The sequence below is a fragment of the Anabrus simplex genome, chromosome 1 (genome assembly GCF_040414725.1).
Source record: "Anabrus simplex isolate iqAnaSimp1 chromosome 1, ASM4041472v1, whole genome shotgun sequence".
NCBI classification, from domain to species: Eukaryota; Metazoa; Arthropoda; class Insecta; order Orthoptera; family Tettigoniidae; genus Anabrus; species Anabrus simplex.
Genome location: NC_090265.1, coordinates 244637565 through 244650795, shown reverse-complemented (window position 1 = coordinate 244650795; position 13231 = coordinate 244637565). Strand labels below are relative to the sequence as shown.

The 13231-nt window shown below is 41.5% G+C and overlaps 1 protein-coding gene across 1 annotated transcript in view; it reads right to left on the bottom strand.

Moving 5' to 3' along the window:
- Positions 1-13231, bottom strand: part of Agps (alkyldihydroxyacetonephosphate synthase) — a 285528-nt gene that overhangs the window by 61392 nt on the left and 210905 nt on the right. The window contains exon 9 of the mRNA XM_067159073.2: positions 1993-2170. Coding sequence (XP_067015174.2) covers positions 1993-2170 — 178 coding nt within the window. The remainder of the gene's footprint in view (positions 1-1992; positions 2171-13231) is intronic.

Here is a 13231-nt window from a genome sequence, read left to right as displayed (position 1 = left end):
TGATAAACTACGTGGCGCTGAGATCCGTCCAGGGAGGACGATCGTAAGGAAACAGAACTACGAAGAGGCTCTGACGATGGCCCACGAGACAGAGGCAGCGACTGCAATGGCACGGCTGGAGGGACCCCTACTAGGAGGCGGAGCAGCAATGGAAGACGAACCGATGACCAACAAACGAGGATGCCATCTGACCAGGACACTTGTTCCGGCACGAAGCTGCGTGCCGGTACGAACATCAAATTCCACACCACGGAAGAAAAGGAAATTCAGCAGGGCTAAATCTGGGGCGAGCGAACCAGTCCCGGGCATCGCACCAGAGGACTACGAAGGCACTCAAGCCCTGAAAGTAGACCCGGGTGTGGACGAAAGGAAAACCACCAAAGTTCTGGCTGCCACGTGAGGACTTGCTGATCGTTATCAATGGGGAGCTGCCTCTGTTGATCCGTGGTAGAGTGTCGGCCTCCGAATCCCAAGATAGCGGGTTCAAACCCGGCACAGGTGGTAGGATTTTTGAAGGGCGGAAAAAGTCCATTCGACACTCCATGTCATACGGTGTCGGCATGTAAAAGATCTCTGGTGATACATTTGGTATTTACCCGACAAAATTAATTAAATCTCAGCCATAGACGACCAAGAGAGATCCGGTTTACTCTGTCTGCCATCTAGCGGACCTAGAGTAAAACGGAACGTCGAAATTGATGAGCAGACAGCCAGATGGCGTCAAATCGAAATGTCTGCACACACTAGCTGAGGCCATACGATTATTATTATTATCATCATCATCATCATCATCATCATCATCATCATCATCATCATCATCATCATCATCATCATCATCAACGGGGATGAGGATACCGTTGACCGGACCCAGTGGATCCCCCATGAGAAGGTGGTGGCCAACCGAACAAATCGTCTTGCAGAGTATCGTGGAGCAGCTCGGGACGAGCAGCCTTAAGGAGGGGGCATTGTAATGGTTATAGCGTCTGCCAAGGCAACTTGCTACGGGCCGAGCTCGTCATCCATCACCCCACCCCCCTTACGCTCGACCGCGCCAATTGGGAGCAACACCTAAGCGCTGGGCCGGCCCTTCTCTCTTATATCCGTGGTCGCACCGCATGGGACGATGGAAATTACTCGACTATTAATCTGGAGTTCTCCATCTCGCGAGGTTCCTGGATCCATCGAGCATCCGGACGATTCTAGAAGGGCCAGCACAGGTATATAAGATAGGAACGACCTGCCTGCAGTCAGTGAGAGTTAGACTGAGAGTTAGTGAGTGAGTGAGTGAGTGAGAGCGAGATTGAGTTCGCTGGAGCGCAGTCAGTGATGGCCTGAGAGAGTGCAGCCTGATGGAGTATCTGCCTGTTGGAGCCGAGGACTTGTTCCTGTTTCCCCGACATCATGTGTGTGAGTCCCTTGGGGTCGGCTGCTGGAGAAGAACCTTGGGTGTTCTGGAGTAGCGCGAAGGGAACACTGGGTGCTGACGTGTGCAGACTGCGAACGGGGTTCGACGGACTGAGTGAACAGCGGATACTATCTCTACCTGCGAGACTGACGTGTAAGCTGTGGGCCGTGACAGCGCTAACGAGCGTGACAGTCGCTGAGAGAGTGTACTGTCCTGTGTAGTGCGAGAACAAGTGAGAGACTAAGAGAGAGAGCGCGAACCGTGTAAGTGTGTAACCGTGTACTTGTGTAAGTTGTAAGCTCGGCTATTGTGTGTGTGCGTGTGTGTGTGTGTGTGTGTGTGTGTGTGTAAATCTGTAATTGTAGTGCTTAGTTAATAAATCTTAGAAATGGGACGCTACCAGGTTCTGTACTCATTTATTTACTTATCTACCACGCCAGCACGCTACAATATTCTACTTGTTCAAGGTAGGAAAGGTTTTTTTAACCTGGAAGTTAACATTAAAAACAAACCCTTCACCTTATGAATGGAATGCTGCTGTTTTGCAAATTAATATGTTAAATTTTAGGGGAAAAGAAGACACTCACCTTCAAATAGAAGAGTTGCAGCACACATTTGGTTGACATCAAACCCTTTTATCTTGGTGATGTAAATTTTCTTGAGTCCATCCAGTAACAGACCAAAGTAACCCGGGGTTGGTCGCAAAGCCTGTCCAAACTTGAACTGTTCATTGTCCATGAGACGAATAGACGCTGGTTGACAACGCTAGAAAATAAAAATTTATGAAACCTATTCCTCTCAGTTATAATTTGGAGAAACGGAAATAGTAGACGGTGTCTGTCTAGGAAAGGTACTTGTAGTTATTTCCAAATTTAGTGCAATAGGAATGGGAACTCATCTAGAATTTTAAGAGACACACAACATAGGATACATTCTGGTATATTACTGCATGTACATTAAACAGAAAGAAGTAGGCAAAACTTAAAATTGTAAATTAGAGCCACAAATCCCAATCAGAATCCTCTGGAGTTCTAAGTTAAACCACAAAAATTATTTTGCAAATTAAAAAAAAATATTTCTAATACCCATGTAAAGGAATAAAACTAGGGACTGCTGCAAAGGCACAAAGTTATCGAATGCTCAGTGCAACTTCCCTAGTGCTCTTTTATCTCTCTACTAAAAGCAGTTATGAAAGAATTAAGGGGGTAACTGAAAAACTGATAGCCATTTTGGTCCCAGTTTAAGAATACACTAATGTAGACTCAAGCAACAAATTACAGTATTTTTCATGACTTACGTGACCAATTCTGTTGCTCCAAAAATGACAGTTCAGAACTAGACAAAAATTATATACTGAAAAATGAAGTTGACAGTAAACAAAAGAAAGAGGAAGGGTGGTAGTCAAAATGTCTAAAAATTGAACTACTGTACTAAAAAGCCGAGGAAGAACACATTTAGCCTACAGAAAAGTCAGATAAACAACTAGAAAATATACAAGATTCCACACTAGAGTAATCGAAGACACTCTGGGTAAACCAATATTATATCAGAATTACAAGAAAGAACTTAAGAAAATATATGTTCATTTGGTCAGCATCCATTGGTGAAGGAAAATCAATTGAAGACAACACAATATTGAGAGAAGAGTTCAAAGCTGCTCTGAAGTCAATTTTTACAGGTAAAACACCAGGAACTGATAACATTCCTGTAGAAATAATCAAGAATAGTGGGGATATTACTTTTGAATGGCTATTCAAATTAGTAGCTAGCAAAACATTCTGAAGAAGGGAAAATTACCACAAGAATTTTACACACAGTTATAATTCCTACTCCAAAGGAAACTGTAGCAGTTGATTGAAGTGATTACCAGATTATTAGCCTTATTCCTCATACATCGGAAATCCTGCTGCACATATTGAAAAAAAAAATGGAGTCCTATATCGAGCAGTAACTGGATTTATTATTATTTTAACCATAATGGTTTGATTTCTTCGGTTCTGTATTAACTTCAAACTAACCTATCACCCAATCAAATTAAATCATATACTATATTTACTCAAGTAAATTTCCCTCCTAGATTTTTAGAACGAAAATTTGGGGGGGAACAAATAAATCGTTTAATCTCCAGTTTCCACTAGTTGCAAACCACAGACTTCTCATCTTCGTGATTCATGCTAATGCACGGAAATCGGGAACTAGTTTGGAAATTCCAGTTTATGTTTCCCATGTTAGGAGAGGATTACTCAACATTCCAGCACCTGGGGCAAGAACACACCTGTGACTACTAGCAATAACTCACCCTTGTTATGAGCTGTGACTCGCATGTATACAGTAATCGCTTTCAAGAGTGTTCTTAAGTGTGAATTGTTGTGTGAAGTGTTTGTTAGCGAGATGATGGGAAAGAAAAACAGTAGTTACAGAGCACAATTTAAATTGTCTGTAATATTTGCTGAAAATAATGGTGATTGTGCTGCATCTCGTGAATTTTCCGTAGCACCATCACACGTGTGTTACTGGCGGAAGCAGAAAGAAGAATTACATGATGATGTTTGTTGTTAAAAGGGCCTAACTGCTAGGTCATCGGCCCCTAATGGTATAAGGTGAACGAAACGAAAATGAAAACTTCAAAATGTATCCACTGCCTAGAATCTAAAACGAATGATGATGAAAAAATGACTGGGAAACAAAACAATCAGTGGATCCAGTTCACTATGCCTTCATTACTGGGATGATACTCATTAACTAAAGGGGTCCAAAATCCAGGTCACCGGCCCTTCATAATGGTACTAATCTCTGGTAAAGCAGAACCATGGTGTTCCTGCTATAGTGGTACTAATCACAGGTAACATATACTTGTAGTGTTTCTTGCATGGTGGTACTATTCACAGATAATGTAGACCCATGGCATGTTGCACACAATGGCTCCACTCACAGGTAATACAAACCTATGGTGTTTCACACATAACGGTACTACTACTCTCAGGCAACACAGACTCATGGTTTTACTCACACAGTGGTACTAATCACGGGCACCAGCCAAAACCGTGGTGTTTCCCACTTAGTGGCACAAATCACAGGCAACATAGATCCGGGGTGTTTCTCATAAAGTGGTACTACTCATAGATAACGCAGACCCATTCTGAACACAGTGGAACCGAATGGTGAAATACACACAATGACCATTATCACAAACAATGCCCAGACCCACAGTGTTTCTCACATAACAGTACTACTGCTATGTAATGTAGACCCATTGCTTTCCTCGCAAGGTGATAGTAAGTAATGTCGACCCATGGTGTTCTGCACGTAATGGTACTAATCACAAGTAATCTCATGGTTCTAATTTATCATCCCTTGGTCGTGCCTTTTAGTTGCCTCTTACAACAGGCAGGGGATATTGTGGGTGTATTCTTCGTCTGCATCCCCCACCCATAGGAGGGGGAAGAAGAATTACAGTGTACCAAGAAAACAACCCTATCGTTTCAGGGACCAAAAACTGGGAAGCATCTAGAAATTGAAAAGGAAATTGTTTCTTAAAATCAATTGTGAAATGATGGCTTTTCAGTTTTCCACGAGATGCTCCAGTTGAAGGCTGTAGAAGAAACAAAAACCTTCAAAATTCCTGATTTTAAAACAAACAGAGGGTGGCTTTGTCGGTTCATGAAAAGGAACAATCTTTCTCTTTGAAGGAGGACATCTCTATGCCGAAGGACGACAGTGAAAAATCTTGCAGTTTCATAGATTTGTAATTAGGAAGCAGCGCGAGTACAATCACTTGCTATCGGAAATTGGAAATGCAGATAAAACTCCTATTTTCTATGATATGCTGAGAAACACTACAATTACCGAAAAGGGAGCATCCAGCGTAGTCATGAGGACTACTGGGCCAGAGAAGCTTCGCTGCACAGCTATGCTGGCTGTTACTGCGGACGGGCAAAAACTTCTTCCCTATATAATTTTCAAGCAAAAAACAATTCCTAAAGAGAAATTTCCTTCCGGTGTGCACATTTGTGTCCAGGTGAAAGGATGGATGGTAGCAGATCTCATGAAGGATTGGTTGAATGTTGTGTGGAGAGCATGATCTGGCCATCTCTTAAACAATAGGTCTCTCCTGGTTCTGGACAGTTCCTGTGGCCATCTTGTTGATGATGTTTGCCAAGAAATGGTTAACCAGAAGATTGATCTGCAATAATTCCTAGTGGCTTGACGTCAGCCTTGCAGCCTCTTGATGTAAGTGTTAACAAGCCATTCAAAGACAACGTGCGGCGGGTATATTCTGAATGGACGACGGGAGGCTCTCATACTCTGATGCCTACTGGGCAGATCAAGAGGCCTGCACTAGAATTAATATGCGAGTGCATTGTTCGTGCACCGGCCCGGTGGTGTAGGGGTAGCATGCCTGCCTCTCGCCCGGAGGCCCCAGGTTCGATTCTCGGCAAGGTCAGGGATTTTTCTCTCGCCCTGAGGGCTGGTTCGAGGTCCATTTAGCCTATGTGATTAGAATTGAGGAGCTATCTGACGGTGAGATGGTAGCCCCAGTCTCAAAAGCCCAGAATAACGGCCGAGAGGATGCGTTGTACTGAACACACGGCCCCTCGTAATCTGCAGGCCTTCGGGCTGGGCAGGCCAAAGCCCTTTCAAGGGCATTAAGTGCTGAGGGGTTTGGGGCACTGTTCGTGCATGGGGACTAATTTCACAAGATATTGTGAAAAGTTGAGAAAACTGGCATTTCCAATGAACTAGATGGAACTGAAGATTACTACATCTGGGAGATGGAAGAGAATGGGAGTGATTCATCTCAGACGACTTTGGAAGAAAGTGACAACGAATGGCAGGGTAAGTCTATTTCTTTGTAGTGAAATACATATTAGCATAGGCAATTTTACAGATTTTACCCTAATACAGTATTCTAATTTATTTCAGGTATCTGGCTCCTATCTTCACGAAATTCTCGCACGACATTAAAAGATGACGGTTTACCTATAGTTATTGGTAGGGAACATATTATTACCTTCGATTTTTAATTAAAATTGTGTTATACATATTTTTGGTTATTTTGTACTATATTAGGCCTAAATAAATTTTGTATCTTAAGGTAATTTTCTTTGATTATTTAATTTCCATTTTAAATTTAGATTTGCATAAATTTCCCTGTCCATTTTTGAAGTTGAAAAAGTGAAAAAATGGGCAAAATTAGCAAGTAAATATAGTTCCACCTTGTCACTACTTATCACAGTTCTTTTTATTATGCTACGTTCTGTACAAGTTTTGAGAACCTACTTGTTCTCTTCTTTAGCGGCTGTTTAATCTACCAGTCACATGCTAACATCACTACCTTTTCTTGCCTAATAAATAAATTACACTAGTGTACAAAAGTTAAGCATAAGTTACGAGTAAGCAGGGCTACAGGAAATAGACCGCAAATCGCACGACATATGCACCTACCAACCTTACATGCTCGCTCTGTATGGGAAAGGAGTGTTCCCTGCTTTGACTAGCGGCGTAACTGCAAGGTAAACACAGCCAGTGCCTGCGCCCCATATTCCCTCAGTCCTGTTTGCCCTGTTACAGAGTGCAGAGTGTAGTTTTGTGGAGAACGTGACAACATAATGGCACAACGACGCTATTTGGACCCCATTTTGCAGGGTAGAATACTCGGCTGCCTGGAAGCAGGCCAGACACAGACTGAAGTCGCCGTATCCTTGAATGTGCCACAAAGTGTCATTTCCAGGCTTTGGAGACGATTTTGAGACACAGAAGATGTTAGTCGTAGGCCAGTACCAGATCGACCAAGGGTAACCACCCCACAGCAGGACTGATATCTGGCCTTAACCGCCTGGCAAAATCGGAGTGCACCTGCAAGACAAGCGTCTGCAGAGCTTACAGCCATCTCAGGGGTTTCTGTTTCCCGGCAAACTGTGTACCGGAGGCTCAGAACAGCAGGGCTGTTTGCCGGACATCCAGCAGTGTGTGTCCCGTTCACTCCAGCACAGAGACGGGTCCGTTTACTGTGCAGCCGTCAACATCGAAACTGGACCATGAATGAATGGAGGCATGTGCTCTTCACAGATGAATTCTGCTTCAGTTTGAAGAACGATTCCCGTCTCACATTAATCTGGAGAGAACCGGGTAGCCGATACAACCACAGGAACATCGTGGAATGGGACCAGTATGATGGTGTGGCGTCTTGGTTTGGAGCGGCATCATGTTGAATGGCCGTACAGACCTGCACATCTTCATGGGTGGTCCGAGGAACACTGTTAACGCTTGGAGATACAGGAATGAGGTACTGAGACCACGTGTTCGACTCTTCAGAGGTGCGGTTGGTCCAGACTTAATGGACGATAATGCCCAACCGCACCGCGCTGCTCTGGTGGATGAATTTCTGGCTGGGGAAGACATTCATCGCATGGACTGGCCAGCAAGGTCTGCAGATCTAAATCCTATAGAACATGCCTGGGATGCATTCGGAAGGTGAATTGCATCCCGTCAGCCTCCACCAAGTACCCTCCAAGACCTTGCATTGCCCTTTCGGAGGAATGGAATCGACTGCCACAAGAGCTCTTGGACCATCTGATAGAGAGCATGCCACGTCACTGCGAAGTATGTGTGGCCGTCAGGGGTAACCATACACCCTATTAACAGCATATTTTGCTGTGGAAGACATTGCCAAGTTTTGTTAGTTGTTGTCAAAGGTGTAACTTAGCTATCAGAACCTTTCTGACACTGTTTTTCTGGACAAGTTGTGCGACATGGTGTTTGAGTCAGCTTCCGTTTGTTCAGCAATCCGCCTGACATTCCTATCAGGCGGTATGGCTTCATTTAGTGATTATGCTTAACGTTTGGACACTAGTGTACAATTTGCATATAATTTGAATAAATACTGTATTTACCACCTATACAGACGAACAAAATTATTGTATGTCAATTCAATTAAACAAGATCTTCGAGTATTAAAATTTCAATCTGAATAATGTAAAAAATTTGTCAAATAAACTACACCTTTAAAAAACTTCTAAGAAACAACTAGTCTTAAGATAAAAACATCTATTCTCAATTTAAATTTGTGTCTTTATCAATGCAAATTTTATAATTGCAGCTCCTTGTATTGAACATCTCCAATCCATAGCTTAAAGGTTAGTTTGTTATCTTCGTGTGCTCTATTTTTAAAACAAAAACCACCGAGCTCAATAGCTGCAGTCGCTTAAGTGCGGCCAGTATCCAGTATTCGGGAGATAGTAGGTTCAAACCCCACTGTCGGCAGCCCTGAAAATGGTTTTCGTGGTTTCCCATTTTCACACCAGGCAAATGCTGGGGCTGTACCTTAAGGCCACGGCTGCTTCTTTCCCACTCCTAGCCTTTCCCTGTCCCATCGTCGCCATAACACCTATCTGTGTTGGTGCGACGTAAAGCAACTAGAATGAACGAATGAATGAATGAATGAATGAATGAATGAATAAATAAATAAATAAATAAATAAATAAATAAATAAATAAAACAAAAACCACTCTTTTATCTGCCACTAAATACAGAAAAACTTAATACATACATAATCATTATAGACGATTATGCCTTTCAGCATTCAGACTGCAAGCCTCTGTGAATTTACTAAACATCGTCACAATCCTTTATTTGCAACTAGTGCTGTGGTCTCATTTAATTTTATACCTCTTATCTTTAAATTGTTAGAAACTGAGTCTAACCATCATCGTCTTGGTCTCCCTCTACTCCTCTTAGCCTCCATAACAGAGTCCATTATCCTCCTAGGTAACCTATCCTCCTCCTTTCATCTCACATAACCCCACCACCGAAGCTGGATTATGTGTACAGCTTCATCCACTGAGTTCATTCCTAACTTAGCCTTTATCTCCTCGGTCCGAGTACCCTCCTGCCATTGTTTCCCCCTGTTTGTACCAGCCATCATTCTCGCTACTTTCATATCTGTTACTTCTAACTTATGAATAAGATATCCTGAGTCAACCCAGCTTTTGCTCCTGTAAAGCAAAGTTGGTCTGAAAACAGACCTATGTAAAGATAGTTTCATCTGGGAGCTGACTTCCTTCTTACAGAACACTGCTGATCGCAACTGCTAGCTCACTGCATTAGCTTTACTACACCTTGATTCAATCTCATTATATTACCATCCTGGGAGAATACACAACCGAAGTACTTAAAATTTTCTAGCTGTTCCAGCTTTGCATCACCAATCCGACATTCAATTCTGTTGTATTTCTTACCTACTGACATCAATTTAGTCTTCGAGAGGCTAATTTTCAGACCATACTCAGCTGTTCACTTAAATTTACTTCACATTCACTGAAGCTGTTGGGAAAGATCATAGAAACAAGACTTAGGAAGATAGTGGAACCTTTGTTTGAGGAAGAACAACACGGGTTCAGGAAAGGTCGAAGTACTGTTGATCTTATCTTTGCAGTAAAGATGCTGACAGAAAAGTACTGGGAATACGGAAGAAATCTTGTGATTGCATATATGGACATTGAAAAAGCATATGATAGTGTTCCTCGAAACAAAAGATGAGAATGTCTGGAAGACCTAAAGGTGCCAAAGTACTTAATTGACAAAGTCAAGATGCTATACCAGAAGTGCTACAGCTGTGTCCAGATAGGCAACGGACGATCAAAATGGTTTGAAACAAAGAGGGGTGTCCAACAAGGAAGTGCTCTGTCACCACTCCTGTTCATAATAGTAATGGACAAGGTCATCAAATATATCAAGAAAATGGACAGTGAACCAAACGCCCTGGTATTTGCTGATGATGTGTTTTTAAGGGGAGAGACAGAAGCTGAAGTTCAGAAGAAACTTAATGAATAGAACAACACATTCAAAAATTTTGGACTGAAGGTGAGCAAAACAAAGACAGTGGAAATGACCAACAGGGAAAGAACAAGCTCAAATATATTTCTGGAAGGAGCAAAAATTGAATCAGCTTCCCACTTCAAGTACCTCGGAAGCACAATCTCAAAAGACAACACTGTTAGGCAGGAAATACTCAGCAGGACACAGAAAGCATCAAACTTCTACAGTCAAGTCAGAAATCTTCTCTGGAACTGCAAAATACCACAGAAAGCAAAAACAATCATGTACCACACTTACTTCGTACCAATCCTCACGTACGGTTTAGAGACACGTACCCTACTAAACAAAGACTTCAGTAGAATCCAAGCAACTGAAATGAGATTCATTAGAACCATTAACCAAACAACCAGAAAGGACAAGATCAGAAATGAAGTGAATAGGAAAGTAGCTGGTATTGAGGTTCCTATTATCAGTGTCATAAAGAAACGCAGACTTCAGTGGTATGGCCAGAAAATATTTCGACCTTAATCTCGTAGGAAGAAGACCACAGGGAAGACCAAGAAAACGTTGGATAGAGACTGTGGAGGAGAGAGGATACAAATGGGAGGATGTACTGGATCAGAAGATGTATGAAGACAGAAGGAGATGGTGAGCGCTTGTACACCATACCCGGGAAACTGGAGTTGGGAAATGATGATGACGATGATGATTCCTTTTCTGTGCCAAATCCATATTCTTTCCAAAATGTCCATAAATTTGCCTTCTTTGACCATATGAAAATCTTCATATCTTTTTCTATATCTGTAAATTTGTGATTGTGTTCTTGCATGTGTTCTCCCATTGCCTAGTATCTCCTGTGTTTAATTGCATTTATTGTAGCCTATCTGTTAATTCATATGAGTGCCTCTTATGGAATGTGAGCATAGGCATGCTCCTTTTATTTCTGTTCCTTATTTAAAACATTAATATGATAATAGTGGAAACTCCTGCTAGAAACTGGCAATAGTTCTGTGCTTGTTATGTAGCAATATTTTGGAAATGGCAGAAAGAGGAGTTATTTGTGCTATGCACGGATGTTTTATTTACAAAAACAAAGTGATCACATGTCATTTGACAGACTATAAAAAAGTGCTGTGAATATACCAGTTAATGTTCATGTATCAGTATTTTTTTCTATTTTCTATTTACGTGAATGCACTTTCTGTACAACATAGTTCATTAAACCTATGCACTTGGGTCTAATCGATTTTCAGGTGTACTCAGTGGGTTGTGAAGAGCATAAGGGAAGATTTAGATTAAATTCTGAGGACCAAAGGACCAGAACATTTAAATAAAGGTTATGTAGTGTGCTCGGACCACTTCATAGAAAAGGATTTCAGAAACAAAAATATCTTAGGCCAAAGGTAAGTAGGGGTGGGTGGGTGTGGACGTGTGTGTTTGCGATGACAGCAATTGTGAATCCGATCTTGCAAACTTTCTATCGACTCATAATGATGTGATAAAGTGCAATTTTTAAGCTAATGTCACTAAACAGTGTGAGTTAAATGGTCAGGCAAATGATTATGACTATTATGTAATACAGGAAAATGTAGACCATTATGTCATGAGCTGGGCATGTTGCAAGTTTCCCCATGCTGAGTGTAGGGATATATTGTTATCTTATGATAATGATTATAGCTTGCGAAATTTGCTCATAGAAATGAAGAAGTATGATATTTCTAAAATTATATTTCCAAATATGTGGGGAGGAAAGTTGTTTGCCAAAATATCAGGAATATTAAAAAATAGTTTTTGTTGGAAAACACACATGGAATTAGAAGCAAATTAACTAACTTAAAAAAAAAAAGAATGTAGCAAAGGTGTATGTAACAGCTGTATAAAATTACTGACTGATAAGTATTTCAAAGTCCTTATTTAAGCGCATGTGAAGAGAACCAATGATTCAACAGAAAAAATTCTTGCAAGTAAAAATTATCAAACTGAAAAAGATATTGCATGTGTGATTCACTCTTGGAGATGTTACTTTTTAAATAGTTTTATCTTTCTTTTTCTATTTGAATATGGTCACCCTATCTCAATATATCTTACCTGTCAATAGACCCACTTTATCAATATAAATTTACACTCTGTATAAACTAAACAACTATTCTCAACTTAGCAAAGAGCAAGAACATGAAATACTGTTTCAGGCTTGTTACAAGGGCATTTTTTTTTTCTTTTCTATTTGCTTTACGTCGCACCGACACGGATATGTTTTACGGCGACGATGGGATAGGAAAGGCCTAGGAATTGGAAGGAAGCGACCGTGGCCTTAATTAAGGTACAGCCCCGGCATTTGCCTGGTGTGAAAATGGGAAACCATGGAAAACCATCTTCAGGGCTGCCGACAGTGGGACTCGAACCCACTATCTCCCGATTACTGGATACTGGCCGCACTTAAGCGACTGCAGCTATCGAGCTTGGTACAAGGGCATTTAGGCCCATCGCAATGGTGTTAGTAGCTACGACAATTAACTACTTTTTATATATGGTCAATGCCATCAGGAAGAGTTGTAATGAAGTGATTGTTATACAGTGGTTGTGGGCAGCTTTTGATGCAAGTTATTGTGTTTGTTGTTGTGTATTCTGGATCACATTAAAGACAACACCAGGGGTCTATTGTCTGTAGACAAATGAACAGCCCATGACGCTACAGACTGAACCAAAGTCAGAACCACAGTGTGCATAGCTCAGGTTTATCTGATGTGGGCTGTATAGAGATTCAGAGTATGATAGCAGTTGAGGAAAAAGCCTAGTATTGTCTCAGACAAGGGCATTCAGCAAAAAGATACAAAAAGTTTGCCAAAATGCTTCATTCAGCCATAAAAAAGGACCAAGTCGAAATGTGCAACACAACTTGCACCAGTAACCCCATCCGGGGGTGTGGAAAAGGTGGCGGCGGTGGCAGAAGAGCAATAAGAAGAAAACTTGTTCATATTTGTTATAGCTTATCTCATGTTCACAATATCT